The following is a 15,657-nucleotide window of genomic DNA, read 5'->3' as shown; positions in this document are numbered from 1 at the left end:
GCACCTCTGGCCTTGACTTCTCCTCTGCTGGAAACCGTGTTCCTAGGATCACCTGCCCAATATTCCAGAGAATTCTGGCTCCCCAGCGCAGCTGTCACATGCTCTCATTCAAGTTGGCAGACAGGAACAATTACTGGTCTCCTCTCCCTTTCTTCATCTTTCATGTAAATTTATTTTTGTTTCTCTTTTCTCTTTCTTCCCCTGTCTCCTGTTTCTCTCTTTTTCCTTTATCTCTTTATTCTTTGTTTTTCTTTTCTTTCCCTCACTCCAGTCATTTGTCTCAACACTATGTTGAATGAAGTGTATGCTGAAATACCTTATTTTTATTGAGTAAAGCTTTATGTACCCTATTCATAATTTTTAAAATCAGGGGAAAATAACCTTTATCCCTCAAAAACAAACAAAACTCCAGCAATCCCAAACCAACTAAATTTTGTTTTTGTTTACATGTATTTGTTAATTAATGTATTAATTGATGTGTTTATTAGTTATATTCCGTATCCAAACACTGTGATATGCTGCTTATACTGAGATGAGCAAGACCCAGTCCCTGTCCTCGCGGGGCTGCCATCTAGGTGGGGAGAGAGACCAGTGACAGGCAGTTACAAAACAAACAAATGCTCTGATATCATAAGGACAGATTTGGGGAACACATGGAGGGGGGCAGCCCCGATCATTCAGTGTGGGAAGGGTCCTTGGGCACTGGCTCTTGGCTGAGTATTTGAGGTGGGAAACAATGGTAACCTTCCCCCAGTAGAGGAGCAGCCCCCAGGTGATTCAGGGCATGACGAAAGGGTTTGGTCCTCCCAGGTCTTGGGAGCCCCCCTAGGAGGAGGCTTCTGCCGGACCCTGACGTCAGCGTTGGGTCGAATAGGATGGTGAATTCCTCTTGACTCCTCTACTCAGTCTGAATTTGCTTAGTTGCAAATCGAAAATGGAATCAATTACATCAAGATTCAGGCCATTTGATTTTACTTTCATTTGATCATAAAAACTGCAAACATTAGATAGAGCAAGGCTTCTGTGCATATTGAAAAGTTATTCAAATGACCCTTTGCTCTGTATCAGATCTTTTGCTGTGACCCCATTTTCTGAACGGCGTAGCCGTAGCTGACGAGCTGTACGTTCTCTGGATGATGTGATCGGTGGAAGATAAACTCAAGGATAGAAAGAAACCAAGCCCAGCAGCATTACCTGCTCCAGGGTGTTGCCATGTGGCAGAGAGAGTTTAAGCTATTATATGATGATGGTTGTGCTTACTTCATAGGGTTGTTGTCAGGATTAAATATGGCAACACATATATAAAGCTCTTAGAACAGAACCTGGCTCATGGTAAGTGCTCAAAAATGGCAATGAGGGGCCGGCCGGGTGGCGCAAGTGGTTAAGTGCGCGCGCTCAGCTGCAGCGGCCCGGGGTTCGCCGGTTCGGATCCCGGGTGCGCACTGACGCACCGCTTGTCAAGCCATGCTGTGGTGGCGTCCCCTATAAAGTAGAGGAAGATGGGCACGGATGTTAGCCTAGGGCCAGTCTTCCTCAGCAAAAAAGAGGACAATTGGCATCGGATGTTAGCTTAGGGCTGATCTTCCTCACACACACACACACACACACAAAATGGCAACGAGTGTGATGATGGTCTGTGAGGATGCCTGATATCTCTCCTCAGTTCTCTCAGGCTGAAGCTAATGTCATGTCAGCTGGACTCCTTGTATCGTTATATGTCATTGAATGTGTCACCAAAGCCACCCTACAAAACATAAATGAGGATTAAATATTAAAAGTATTGTGAGTCAACATATTTACATGTATCTCTATGTAGAAATACTATAAGCTTGATGGTAAGACTTTATCATTTGTTATAAGATATTCTTTAAAAGAATATTTGGGGGGCTGGCCCAGTGGTGTCGTGGCTAAGTTTGCACGCTCCACTTTGGCAGCCCAGGGTTCACAGGTTTGGATCCCGGGCACGGACCTACATACCACTCATCAAGCCATGCTGTGGTGGTGCCCATATACAAAATAGAGGAAGATGGGCACAATTGTTAGCTCAGGGACAATCTTCCTCAGCAGAAAGAGGAAGATTGGCAGCAGATATTAGCTCATGGCCAATCTCCCTTACCAAAAAAAAAAAAGAAGGAATATTTGATCTCTGCCTGAAGATGCACATCTTGGAACTAAGAAATCTAAGCAAAGAATCCAAAATAGAAATGCAACTGCCCTTTGCTTCATCCTCTACCTCAGTCTTTTCTAAAGCATGTGGGCGGCCCTGCCCCTTTACCTTCTGGCGACACAAAGAATAAATGAAAACAGTCCCCAGGTGCTGAGGGGCCAGATTGAAGCCCTGATAACAGGTATCATGAAACACGAGCAGCCTCTTCTAATGGCTGAGTCTCATCACACAAGGCAGAACCCTGGATGAAGGCGAGGCTGTAAATTGAGGGTGAGAGAAAGGCAGCTCTCCTAGGCCCTGTGTAGCGCCAGTGTGTGGAATTTTCTTTTGCAAGAGGTCACTGAGTCAAATGCTGTGGATGGATAATTTTATGGCCACTAATAAAATTTATAGCCAAAGCAAGCTAAGATAATAAAGGTAATCAAACATCCAGCCCTGGGACGTAAGCATCCTATCTTGGCCCCTCGCTGCTGGCTGGGGGTGGGGGATGGGACTGGCCAGCAGGGGGAGGAGTTCATCTGTCTGACTCAAGGCCAGCAGCAGAGCCTCAGCGATGGTGTGTGCCCACATGAGCCACGAGGACTGGGGCCAGGCCTGGGGGGAGCTTCAAGCTAGGTGGGAACTGCCTGTGCTCTGGGCACAGCATGCCAAGAGCCGTAGGAAAATTAACTGTCATATTTAAATGCCTAAAAGTAAACAGCATAAAAAGGATCTGAACCAAGGCAGTTCTGAAACACCTCATTGTGGGAAGAATGTTAACCGACTGTTCAGCTGTGACTTGGCAGGCATGAGAGAAGATAAGGAAGGATGGTGTTTTACTTGGGCAAGTAGAAAGAGATCAGATGAGGTTTAATCAGAGAGCCGAGTTCAGGTGGGGCTTTCCTCAGCCGCATCTCCCTCCTGGCTTTGCTGCTCTCCCTCCCCTCCTGTTCCTCCCTCGGTTGAGGGCTCAGGCTGAGCCCATCTCCTGCAGGCCACCAGCATAGGCTGGTGGGGTCTTGTCACCAAGACCACCCTGCAAAACACCCCATCAGAGTCCCTGGAGGACAGAAATCCCCGGTTCTTGGGCCCATTCTCTGACTCGGGCCTCGACATTGAGAGTCCTATGACCACCTCTCTAAAACGACAAAGCAGGCGTGTGGCCACTGGGACAAGCTAAAGGGAATTAACTCTTTGGTGTTGTGGGGTTTTTTGTTTTGTTCCTTTTTTTATTATTACTGTGGTAAAATATACGTAACCTAAAATTTACCATCTGATGTTCTGGGCAGAGAATAGTTTGTCCCTCAGGAGTGCACCCCATGGAGGGCAGATCTCACCACCACTGCTCTATTACAGGGGAAAGGCCTGCACATCAGAAGGATTCCTAAGCCTTTAGCTGCTTATTCAAGCAATTCTAGAACGTTCAGGAAATATCTAGAGCACCCACTATGTGCTGGGCGTTGCATTAGGAGCTCAGAACTTTCAGGTGCCACCAAATGACTGAGTTTGACCTTGGAGTTGTTATGGGCTTGGGGCTGCATCTCAAGATGAGAGGAGCACCATCCTTAAGGCTTCGGTTTCTGCTCAAGTGTTTTGTTCTTAGTCCTTTCAGTGCTGAGATCCCTGGGCTGTCCCTTTAGTCAGCAGTCTCTCGGTGGTCTTTATTCTGAGTTTTTTCTTTTCTAATTGTGGCAAAATATACATAAAATAAAATTTACCATTTTAACCATTTTTAAGTGTACAGTTCAGTGGCGTTAAGTGATTCACGTGTTGTGCAACCATCTCCACCATCCCTCTCCAGATCTTTCTCATCCCAAACTGAAACTGTGTCCCCATTAAACAACTCCCCATTGCCCTCCCCCCCTCCCCTGGCACCCACCGTTCTACACCATCATGTCTCTATGAATTTGACTACTGTAGGTACCTCATATAAGCAGAATCATACAATATTTGTCCTTCTGTGTTGTGGTTTTTTTTTTTTTTGAATAAAAACTTTTGATGAGATAGGGGATAATCTACCTTATTGCCCTAGCTTTCAGTAGATTTTATTCAAGCAAAAAGAGCCCACCCATAGTTAACTTGCTGCAATGTCTACTGAGACTTGTAAAGAAAAACTCACCTTCCCATGTCAACTTTTCCCCCATCACAATCCTACTTAGAAAGGTGGTACCTCTACGCACAGAGCACAGATCCCGCCTTTGAAGTGCATCACTTCGGTTCCGGATAGCTCTGGTTTCCAGGTAGAGAAGAGACCAGCAGGGTGATCTTTTCCTTTCCAGATTTGGTTTCCTAATTTATATTCTGCATAGGCTTTTTGAAAGTGTATCCTGGTGTCCTATTTCCCTCAGAGCACAACATGGCAGCGTAGAAGCATCCTAAGACAATACCAAAAGGTAAACATTAGCCACGTCTGATCTTTTTCGAGATAATTGTGAGTCAATTTGTGCTAACACGGATCAAAAATATGTATTGAGCACCCACTGTTTGTAAAACCATAAAAACATTAAGTAACAGTGTAAGTAATAAATAACAATAGAAGAGATGTCTCAAAACAGTGAGATCTTAATTGCCTACGAGAAAATGCTATTAAATGTTGTTTTCTGGGATTTGGGGTCATAATATCATTTAATGTAGTTAAAGACTGAGTAGGATGCATTTGCTGTCTGTAGATGTCTCTACACAGGAAACGGATACCGTTGGTGCTCCCTGCTGTCTCGACAGAGTCAGAGGGAGGTGGCTTTCTGGGTCAATAATGTCATTTAAGATGAAGCCCCATGCTGACACACTCTGGAAGCTCTCAGAGTCATTCCCGTCAGTGGAGAAGGTAAAGGTCAATGGCTTACAGATTTCGATTTGTGATGTGGAAGCAACCTCGGTTCATAAGAGCCAAACATCTTTTGTCTTGATTTTGTGGTCAAGATCACAGCCAAATTTAAGAGTCACTATTTCTTTGGGGACACGTATAGCGCTTCTCATAGTGAGGTATCAATGTGAAAATTTAAATGTGGTTGAAATACATGAATCCTGCTGAAGATTAAAATATAGAGAGTGGCTTTATCTGTGAAGTCTGAGAAAAGCAGTTCCCTGTGCAGATGAACAGTAGCTGAGATTCTCACGCACCTTGAGGACCCCCCATGTGCAAGCACACACGTGTGCAAACACACATGTGCACCCTCTCCCTGCAGGCTGGTGCCCTTCACTGCCACCCATATTTAATTTACCGCCACCCGTGGGATGGTGTGTGGTATTTTGAAAGTAACAGATACTGTTACTTCGGTGAAATGGTCCCGTGTAACCTAGCTGGACAGCTGCAAGCAGGTTTTAATCAGAACTAAACCAAACAAAATCCTGTGGTGAAAATCTAGTCCCCCCAAAATTTGCGATGAGGACCCCCAGCGAGTTCTCAGCTGCTGCTTCTAGACTATGACAATGACACATACATATAATCAAGATAATGAATCCTCTCCTCTAGAACTTTAGGTTTTTCAAATGTGTAATAATAGTTTGAGGCTTTCCAATCTGAGTTTTCTCAAGAAGAATGGTATACCTTTCACAGGATCCTGCAAGAAAAATTTAACTCCGAACAGTCTGAAAAGCAGGGGTAAACCATAGTGCTTTTAAAATATGGCTCTTGATTCAGAATTACACCGTGAAGCTAAAGTTTCTGGGGACTCCTGCCGTCTTGGGCCTTTTCTCCTATAGTGGATTTTGGGGAGGGGGCCCTGAGAGCAGCCTTGAGACAGGAAGTGGTCCTGAGGGGAGAGTTATCGGGAGGGGGATTGAACGGAGGGGGGGGGTGCAGAATGAAGATTGTCTCAGAGTTCCAGTCTTGGCTCCTCCACTCAGTAGCTGCTGTCCTTTGGGTAAATATCCCGATCTTTCTGACCATCAGTTTCCTCATGGAGAAAATGGTTAAATTATCTGAGAATCCAGTATCTGCAGGTGACAGTCTTCCGGACTGCAGTGAGGGCTCTGTGGGAACCCACTACAGCCCATGCAAAAGCCTCATCTCAAGTGCTGCCCACCTGGCCTGGGAACCAGAGGTGGGGCTGCCGAGGGGCTAGAGAAGGGGCAGGGGTCTCGGGGGACTCATCTCCTCCCCTTTTGGAGTAGCCAAGGCTCTGACAGATTTTACGTCCAGCACAGAGCCTTTATTAGAGCTAGCAGCAAAAGGCAGCCCCTCCTAGAGAGACTTGCTTTTGAAGTGTGGGGGGCCCACCCACTGGTAGGGAAGGCCGCTGCCCTGAGATAAAATTCAGAACCCAAGGGAAGAATGAGTGCTCCTGAGTGGGTGGTGAGCCACCACAGGTGGGGGACGGCTAGAGAATGTGGGGTGGGGGCAAGTGTTAGTTTTACCACAAGAACAATCATGGAAGGAGTGCTCCTCAGATCCCTTAAGGAGTATGGCCTCTGCCCCATGTCACTCCTGAGACAGCTCTGTTGGAGGGAGACTGAGGAAGGGGGGAACTCACAGTGAGGCCCGAGGCGTGGGAGGCCGTGCCCTCAGTCATTCATGCTGGTATGACCAGGGGCTGCAGCCAGTGGGCCTGGGGTCTCTTTCCTTCAGAAGCACATTGGCAGTGACCGAGGTCCAGCACCTTCTCCTCTGGCCTCCGCACCCAGGGCCGGCACCGTGCTGCTCACCCCGTGAAACTGAGCAGGTGAACACGGACACCTTCCTTCCTTGTAGTCCCTGAGGGCCTCTTTGAGCTGAAGAGTTGGCTAAAACCACATTTTGGAAGCTCCCCATTACCAAATCACAGATAGTATTTCTACACACACACACCCCTTTATTTTGGAGAGGGAGAGAGAACACGTGTCTGGCTGACTACAAGTTTTTCTATCTAGTTTTCTTTCAAATCTCTTGAGGTCAGTGACTAAGGAGAGTTTACTTTCTATAGTCCCCAAGTCTATTTGATGTTCAGGTTATTCAGTAAACCTCAGTAAATGAGGAGAGATCATATAATAAGAAAAAAATAAAAGAATGAAGAATGGAGTCAAAGGCCTCCATTTCCATCTGAACTTCCCTGCTTAATGGCTGAATGGCCTTGGACAAGTCACCTAACTCCTCTGAGCCTCTGTTTGCTCATCTGTGAGATGGGGATAAGAGCCAACCTGTCTACTGAGCTTAATATTGATTGTTTCAAATGAAGCTGGTATGAGGAAGAAGAGGTTTATCAACAGCAAAGGGGTAGAGAGAGATGAGGGCATCCTTTATTCTGTTAATGATAATGTAATTATCATAGATATGGATCTTTAGCCTTCTCTGCTTGATATATAAGCAGTTCAGTGCCAAGCTATCACAGTTTCAGAGAGCCGCAGAAAGAATTTGGACGGAAGCAGTGCTTTCATAGCCAAATTTCATCCAGTAGGCAATTATTTTGTTTCCTTTATAGCGTAACAATTCAGTTACAACCTATGGTGTGTCCTAAGGGTGGTTTGCAGGGTTGAGGAAGAGTAAATTCTGGGTAACAAGCGATGGTACCTTGGTAAGAAGGGCTCCATCAACACCCAGCATTCTGAAGCCTATGCCCCAGGGTATGTATGAAAATGATAGCTTATCTAACAAGGGGGCTCCCTCTCTCTCAGAATGGTCTAGAATGGATACGATTTTAGGTGTTAAATTAGAGCAGCTATAGCTGCTTCTATTGAGAGCAAGCCTAGTTCCACTATTTTTCAGAGTTATAAAGATTTACCTAAACAGAGATAATAGACAGAAGTTGCTTTAGGTCAGCTATCTTGTGGATGATCTTTGTGCAGGATATTGCCTGCCAGTGAGTTGTACGCAACTTGCAAGGAAGAAAAGTAAATGTTGAAGATACAGGAGACTGTAAGAAATGTTTGCACGTATGCCCACCACAGTGCTGGCTCATACTGAGTACCCAGTACACGGTTGTTTGTGTGAAGGCATGCACACGTGAAGTAGTGGTCCAAAAAAGAGGCAGCGCTTGATCCCTAAACTAGCACGTTGTAGAGACAAAACACTACACTTTGGTGGTGATGGGGGGAGGGGATACTGTTGTTATCCCAACAGTCAAACAAAATAGAAATACAGTGAAATTTTAGTAGAACTAAGTCTTCTCACTTAAAGGACTTAAGAAAAGAAGATTTAATTAGATAAACGTGAGTGGTAGAAAATAATAGCTCAGATTTATTCCACAAACATGTCTTGAACATCTCTGTGTGCCAGACATTGTGTTGATCTCCGGGGATACAGTGGAGCCCTAGACCTACTGTCCTGGGGTTTTTGTGTAGTAACAGACAATGACCTACTCTTAAATGTATAATATCAACCAAAATGAGATGAAGGAAGAGGCTGCAGTTCTGTAAAAGCATCCAGCAGAGGCTGGAAGGAGGCTGGAAGAAGGCGTCTTTGAAGAAGTGATGGTTGAGCTTGGATGTGAAGGAAAAGTACAAGCATTCCAGATGGAGATCGAAGGCATGTGCAAGAGCCCTGTGGCAGGAGGAGCAGGAGATGTGTTTGAGGAACTTAAGGGAGGCCAGAACCCTGGAGTGCAGAGAGTGAGGGGGAGGTAAATTAGCAGTTGCTGTAGCTGTTTGTATATTATTTCCGGAAGTTTGGAATCCCTGAAGAAGATACTGGGTGTAGATACAAATGAGAACATGAATTTTCGGGTAGTGAGAGCCTACGGGAGTGGGCATTTGGGGGGATGCCCTCGTCCTATTGTGGAACAAGCAGAACAAAACCTTGAGAATGCTCAAAAGAAACCACAAGGCAAGCTCACCCAGGCTCTTAGGAGGGTGTGGGTATGATGGAAGGCACCCCGTGAAGAATAGGAACACAGACTGATCCCCACCAAAATCATGATACTGACTATATCTGGAAAGAGGAGGCTGGGAGGAAGGACAGTATGACTAGGGATGTGGGCAGTTTCAATTTTATATAATATTTGATTTCTTCTAAATAATATCTTCTAAAAGAAATAAAATGTTGACATTTATGGATTATGGTAGTAGATATACCTCTAGGTTTGTTATTATTTGATTTTTTTCCATATGTCTAAAATATTTTTTAATTAGAGGGAAGACATGGAAGTAGAAGGGGTAGAGGGAAGGAGGGGCTGGCACTGGCCTAAGAGTCTGGGTCCTGTTCTTAACGACCATTAGCTTGGGCAAATCACTTCTCTGCTCCTCAGTTTCCTTATTTAAGAAAAAGAGTTTTAAAGAGGATGATCTTGATGATCCCTTCTAGCTCTAAGACATTCTGTGATTCTGATTTCTAAAAACAATTGATGATTGAATAATTCTACACATAGGCTTGGGAACTGAGTGTCCCGTGTCCACTAATCCCCAGTTCTTCAAAGATGAGAGATCCAATCTTGCTGGGCACAGGATAGCCAATAGCTCTCTTTTAAGGAGGCCATTGCGTTGACATTCATTTGCTAAGTGACATTTTTGAAAGCCATGAGCCCACAGGTTGCTCCCGTTCATCCTGGGCCAGATTCAGGAATCTGGAACCATCAGAAACCTGGGCCTCTGTGCTGGGCATCTCGCCATTTGCCGCTCACATCCCACTGGCTTCTCTGGGGGTTTGCAGGGCGCCTACAAGGACAGTTCATACACAGTGAGGCAGAAGAATTCCATTCCCTTCCCTCCCAACTTTAGATTAGAAATAGTCATGGAAGGGGAAACAACACAAACAAACAGATCAAAAGGTAGCCACATCAGTGAACCCGCCTGTACATAAGTTGTAACAAATTGCACAACACACTTCCTGGTTTACTGACTTTTTTCAGAGATCTGTCTGTGTTAAAATCAGTGTGTGTCCTATATTGTAGCTACTTGATGAAAAAAATGGTGCTGTGAGTTTTGGGGTTTTGTTGTGGACATTGTCCAGGATGGCATTGTGTACCACGGGGGCTTCATAGATGCTATTTAGTGGTGACGACAGTGCGCGTGGCCATATCCTCAGCTCCTCGGTTGTTTTAGCTGCCCACTCCAGCCTGCTTCATTCCTCCGGGAGAGGGGCAGCTGTTGAGGGTAGCCCACACCCCACAGGCAGCAGAGGAAGCCCCAGGAGAGGTGACACGGGCCCTCTCGTCCTCTAGGCCATTGGCTGCCTTTGCTGACCCCTCTCCGGTTCCTCTTACAATGGGAGTGCGGTTTCCTTACAATGTATTGAATGAATGAGAATAAGAAAGTATGTGTTGGCAGAATGTCAGCCGAATAATGCCAAGGCCTTCCAAGTAAAAGCATGAATTTAAGCAAAGTTTCAAGTCAGTGGGGCTCAGAGGAATGGCTATTCTGCTAATAATGAAAAGTACAAATGTTTTTATGTTCAAAGGTTAACAAATGGGACTTTCACTGGCCTACTGGCCCGCTCTGTTACAAAGTGGAAACTGCTCCTGATCTTTGCTTTATAGCACTTGTATTTTCTAGGCAATTAGAAACGTTTTCCACTCAGCATTTAAGAGATTTGAGCTGGCTGGAGACTCCTTTTTTTTTAAACTAAAGTTTCCCTTTTTTTTTAAACTAACAGTTTTTCCTTTTTGTGAGTAGACTGAAGTTTTAAAGTAACAGGTTTTTAGAATAGCACACTTAGACTTGCCTGCGTAATTATTACACTTGTCACCGGATTAGCACTTTCTAAAAGTATATTTCTACACAAGATTCTCATTTTACCCAGAAATACAGTTCTTCATAGCATATTATGTGGATTTAGGCAAAAGGAATCCAGCCCCATCCACTAGAACTTCCAATATAAAGGCAATCATTGCAAATAAAATGGAAGCCATTTGTCTTAATAAACCACTAGGAAAATTAAGTCTGTTAAAATGATCTAAACCCTCAAAAAAAAAAAAACCCATTGGTAACTCATGGTGGCTTTATCTATTTTATGAGCTTCTCTAAGTCATCTGTTGCTGACTGCCCACAGCAAACAACAATAGCAAATAGTGTTGTATTGAATTCCTTATGTTCTTCATTAGAGGTTCACTTCTCCCTTAATAAAATGATACCTCTGGGGCTGGCCCCGTGGTGTAGTGGTTGAGTTCAGCGTGGTCTACTTCGGCAGCCCGGGTTTATGGGTTCGGATCCCAGGTGCAGACCTACACCACTCATCAGCCATGCTGTGGCAGTGACCCACATACAAAATGGAGGATGATTGGCACAGATGTTAGCTCAGGGTGAATCTTGCTCAAGCAAAAAAAAAGAGGAAGATTGGCAACAGATGTTAGCTCAGGATGAATCTTCCTCGGCAAAAACTATAATAAAATATAATAAAATAAAATGATACCTCTGCCCCACTTATCTATTTGAGAGCATTTGGGACCATTCCTAGTAAGAAACCAGGACCAGTTGATGTTACTGGTCTGGTCTTGGGCTGCAAACAGTATGCATAATGGCTCATGTTTTTCTCTCCAAATGGAGGGGAGACACAGATGTAATTGAAACTTACAATGTCAGGGGGTAATTTTATTCCATTACTTTTACTGAAAATGAGGAGGTCTCGTAGCTAAAATGCTGGAAAATAGCCTTAGAGAAGCCCTAAGCACCCACATTACTGTGTACACGTAACGTGTAACTGAATGCACGTGGGGGACATGTTCCCTCTCTGCCTCCCTCCCCCTCTCCCCGCTGTGGCCCGCTCCCCCCAGTAGAGAGATGCTGTCAGTGGTGGTCAGGAAATGCAGTGAGCTGCAGGTAATGAGCTCAGTGTCCCTTTTCCTTGTCAGATCTCCCAGCTGATGACAGAGACTGGCCGGGAGGGCCTGACAGAAGCAGCGCTGAATCGCTACAATGCAGACAAGCCTTTGGCCTGCAGCGTCCCAGCCTCCCAGGGCTCCTGCGTGGCCAGCGAGACATCCACAGGCACCTCGGTGGCCGCTTCCTTCTTCGCAAGGTAAGAGAGGTGTCCAGACCCTTGGTCCTTTCAGATGAGCCCCTCTGGTCAGCCTCTCACATGGACCAGTCTAGCTAAAACACTAGGAAGAGTTTGGAACCGTCCTTTGATTTCACTCTTTGAGCTGGGGTTTCTCAACCTCAGACTGTTGAATCTTGGGTCAGATAACTTTTTGTTGTGGGGGACTGTCCTGGGCATTACAGGATGATTAGCAGCATCCCTGGCCTCTGGCACCTTCCACAGGTGTGACAGCCAAAAACATCTCTAGATGTTGCCAAATGTTGCCTGGGTCGAGAACCACTGCTCGAAGAATACGTGGCCCTAAAGATGGTCCTCCGTGGGCTGAGGACTTTTGTGGGCAGAGCCTATGGCTGGTGTTTCCAGATTTATCTTTTCATTACAGAAAATGGACTGCTTAAAAATTAACTCTTACAGAGATGGCAGATTTTTCCTTCTTGACAGACTAGCTGGATCGTTATCAAATACGATCCAGCTAATCTTAGAAACTTTAAAAGCATGAGAAACAAAAAAGAAAGGTATTTCAGTAATGTTTTCTGCCTAATTTTAGCAACATGGCAGAGACAGGGCAGGAGACAATGGACAGCTGAGCAGGAAGGCACATCACGGATCATCCCATTTGCTCTCCTTGTTTTGTGAACGAGGAAACTGAGGACCAGGAGAGTTCAGCTCTGAGTTAGTTTATAGCAAAGCCAGAAATGGAAACCAGATTCTTCTGCTTTTTTCTCTGTGACTCATTCTGTATTGGACACTTGGAACTTAACCTTAGGAAATATTTCTACCTAAGAGTCCCAGGCCCCTGAGTAAGCAGGACCAGATATGAAATCAGAAGACCCCCTTGGGTTCAGGTTCCGGGTCTGTCTCAGGTTCCTCGTCTATAAACTGAGGATAACACCTACTCCTCAGGGTTGCTCTGAAGATTACGATAAGATGATTGGAAATTATAAAGTACTACACGAATGATAATTCCATATGGACTTAGCTAGGTTGTCAGTAAGAAGGAATATTGCATGCGCCTTCTTGTTATCCTCATGAATGGCACCATTCAAAGCACAGATGTGAGGAAGGGGCTCTGATTAGTCAGAGGAGGGCCAGAGGGCTAATATTCTGGACAGAGACACAATAAAGGCAGCACATGGGGCTTCTTGGAAGACTGGCTTTGAGGTTCTGATTGTACCTTGGTGCCGTGTTTATTGTCCTATGAACAGTGGGTCAACTGGGATATATGGGGAGCAACAGGAAATATGGGTGTGCTGGCTACCGGACAACAAGGGCCATCATGTTAGCTCTGTCTGTACGTGAATTTCTGTGTTGTCTGGGACCATGGAGCAAGCCCAGTGGGAGGCCATGTCCTTGCCGTTCAGGGAGGGAATAAAGAGATGGAACATGACAAGAGGAAATGCCACAGAAGATCCCAGGACCTAGGTAGGTTATTAGAGCGTGTCCAGAGGAGGGTGACTAAAGTGTTGAGGAACTAGGAAGCCGTGTCACGGCAGGTTCAGTCTGGAGAAGAGAGCCCTCTGCTGTCTCTTGGGCCGTCGTGTAAAAGAGGGATTCGCTTGGTTCTACAGAACACTGGAGTATGTGGGCAAAGGCTGAATAAAACCTGCTGATGGAAGGGAGATATCTCCAAGCTCAGGATAAAGAAGAACTTGCTCACAATCCAAACTGCCCAGGAGAGAGTGAGGTCCCCATCATGGAGGGAGATCAAGCTTACATTGGATGGTTTCCCGGCCTCGATGCTGGAGAGAACCTTTAATGCTCAGATGGGAGTTGATCTCCGATGCGCCTTCCTGACCTGAAATGCTTTGCATCTGAAAAGCCTTCAGTTTAGAGTCCATGCAGAGATGTTTACAGATCAACTGACTCACAAAAAACTCCAGAAGCATTTGAAGCAAGAAGAAATAAGAGGTTAGGGCTCCTGATGGGTGGTGTTGAGGGAGGATGAATGTTTCCTGCTGCAAGGAAGCCGGTAGCATTTTAGAGCCAGGAAAGGCACGTGGAGAAGAGAGAGGCTGGGAAGGCCCGAGAGCTAGGCAAACCGTGTGCTTGAGGCCAGCTCTCCCGTTAATCACAGGAGGGCTTACAAACGAGCAAACGAACATCAGGGCAAGGAACGGCAAATGACTGGCAAAGACGGTCTTTGTTGAGACTCTTGCTTGTACAGCCAAGGAGTAGAATGGAAACACCGAGGTGAACCCCAAATGGATGGGCCGATGATGTGGGTTCGGAGAGGCCTTGTAGATGACGTTAGTAATAAACAAAGACTGGAACTCGTGAGTTCAGAATTGCAAGGGCTTGTGGCGTGAGCTCTCCAGCAGCTGGAAAGGATCCAAAGGGCTGCCTGCCTAAAACCTTATTCCCTTCTTTGTGGTGAATGCTGATGGCACTTGGAGCTTAATGGTTTAAGGCATTAAAAGTACATGGCTTGTCTTTAAAGGGTTTACCAGATACAGTGGGGGGAAAGGTACCATGTGAAAAAGAATAATTCATTTCCCCCCGCATGCATTACTCTGTTTGCCTGCTGCTCTCGTCACTAATGGTTGGGCTTTCACACCTCCCAAAGAGGGAGGCAGCATATTCACCCCCTCCCTGTCACTGAGGGGAACCTAAAGCAGAAGACTGAGGGACTTGCTCAGGGTCCACAATGTTAAGAGACAGAACCAGGGATGTCTCTCACCTCTTTGGATCCCCAAAGGTCCACATGATAAGTCAAAACCAGCCCAGCTTGTGTTGCCAGACAGTCAACTGAGTTCAGGGTCAAGGGGTTTTCTGTTTCAGCTAAAGCAAAGCTGTGTAAGGCAATGGGACGGTGGCTTGTGATAGGGGTGAAATCTGGACCCGTGGCTGGTCCTAAAACTGGAAACGCTTTAGTGGTTGTGGTTTTATATCGAAGAACAGGAGTGTCTTTGCGCATAGGGATTTGGGGGCAGACTCACCTCCTATGTGTCAAATCTGTTCGCCGCTTTTCTCCTAGTTTTGCTGGACTGTGTGATGGACACGCAACACCAAGTCTGCAGGGCCCTGGGGCCCTGCGGCTCCCAGTGGGGACACAAGTGTGGCCCGCTCTCAGGAAGCTGTGCTGGGCATTTCATTTCATGTGGGAGGGACGCCACTTGCCAAATTTGTGTCTAGTGTGGCTGATGTTTACGGAACATTCAGTATCCATCACTCACTGTACTAAGCTCTTAATTTGCAAAATCTCCTGTAATCCTCAGACTAACCCTGTGGGGTCGACCCTATCATTTCCCCTGTTTTATGGATCCACAAAGAGGTGTGCTGAGGGTAAGTTACTGACCCAGAGCCGCACGGCCAGGAAGCAGCAGCGTGGGGGGTGGATGCTCATTTCCTCTCGCTTGCGAACCCTTGTTACTATTCCCTGCGCCCAACAGGCACAGTAAGATTTTTTATTACAGGTCTTTTTCACCATAATCGTGAACTGATGGTCATTGCTTATAAAACAACATTTGAAATAGGTGGGCCCTGCAATTTGTTTGAGAAGACAGGGAAAACAACAACAAAAGCCCAGTTTGTTGAGGGTTCCAAGTGTCTACCTGTCTCTGTGACATGAGCCTTTCTTTTAAAATGTTTACTTTTCAGAGCTGTGGATAGAGGTCTGGGGGGACCAGGT

General features: G+C 45.8%; 1 protein-coding gene across 1 annotated transcript in view; it reads left to right on the top strand.

Moving 5' to 3' along the window:
- Positions 1-15,657, top strand: part of KIF26B (kinesin family member 26B) — a 451,434-nt gene that overhangs the window by 202,685 nt on the left and 233,092 nt on the right. Inside the window, exon 4 of the mRNA XM_087424452.1 lies at positions 11,842-12,008. Within this exon, the coding sequence (XP_087280578.1) occupies positions 11,842-12,008 (167 nt within the window). The remainder of the gene's footprint in view (positions 1-11,841; positions 12,009-15,657) is intronic.

Source organism: Ceratotherium simum, chromosome 36 (assembly GCF_057802395.1).
Source record: "Ceratotherium simum simum isolate JZ-2026a chromosome 36, ASM5780239v1, whole genome shotgun sequence".
Classification (NCBI taxonomy): domain Eukaryota; kingdom Metazoa; phylum Chordata; class Mammalia; order Perissodactyla; family Rhinocerotidae; genus Ceratotherium; species Ceratotherium simum.
Note: the sequence above shows the minus strand (reverse complement) of the source record. Positions and strands in the feature narration are given on the sequence as shown.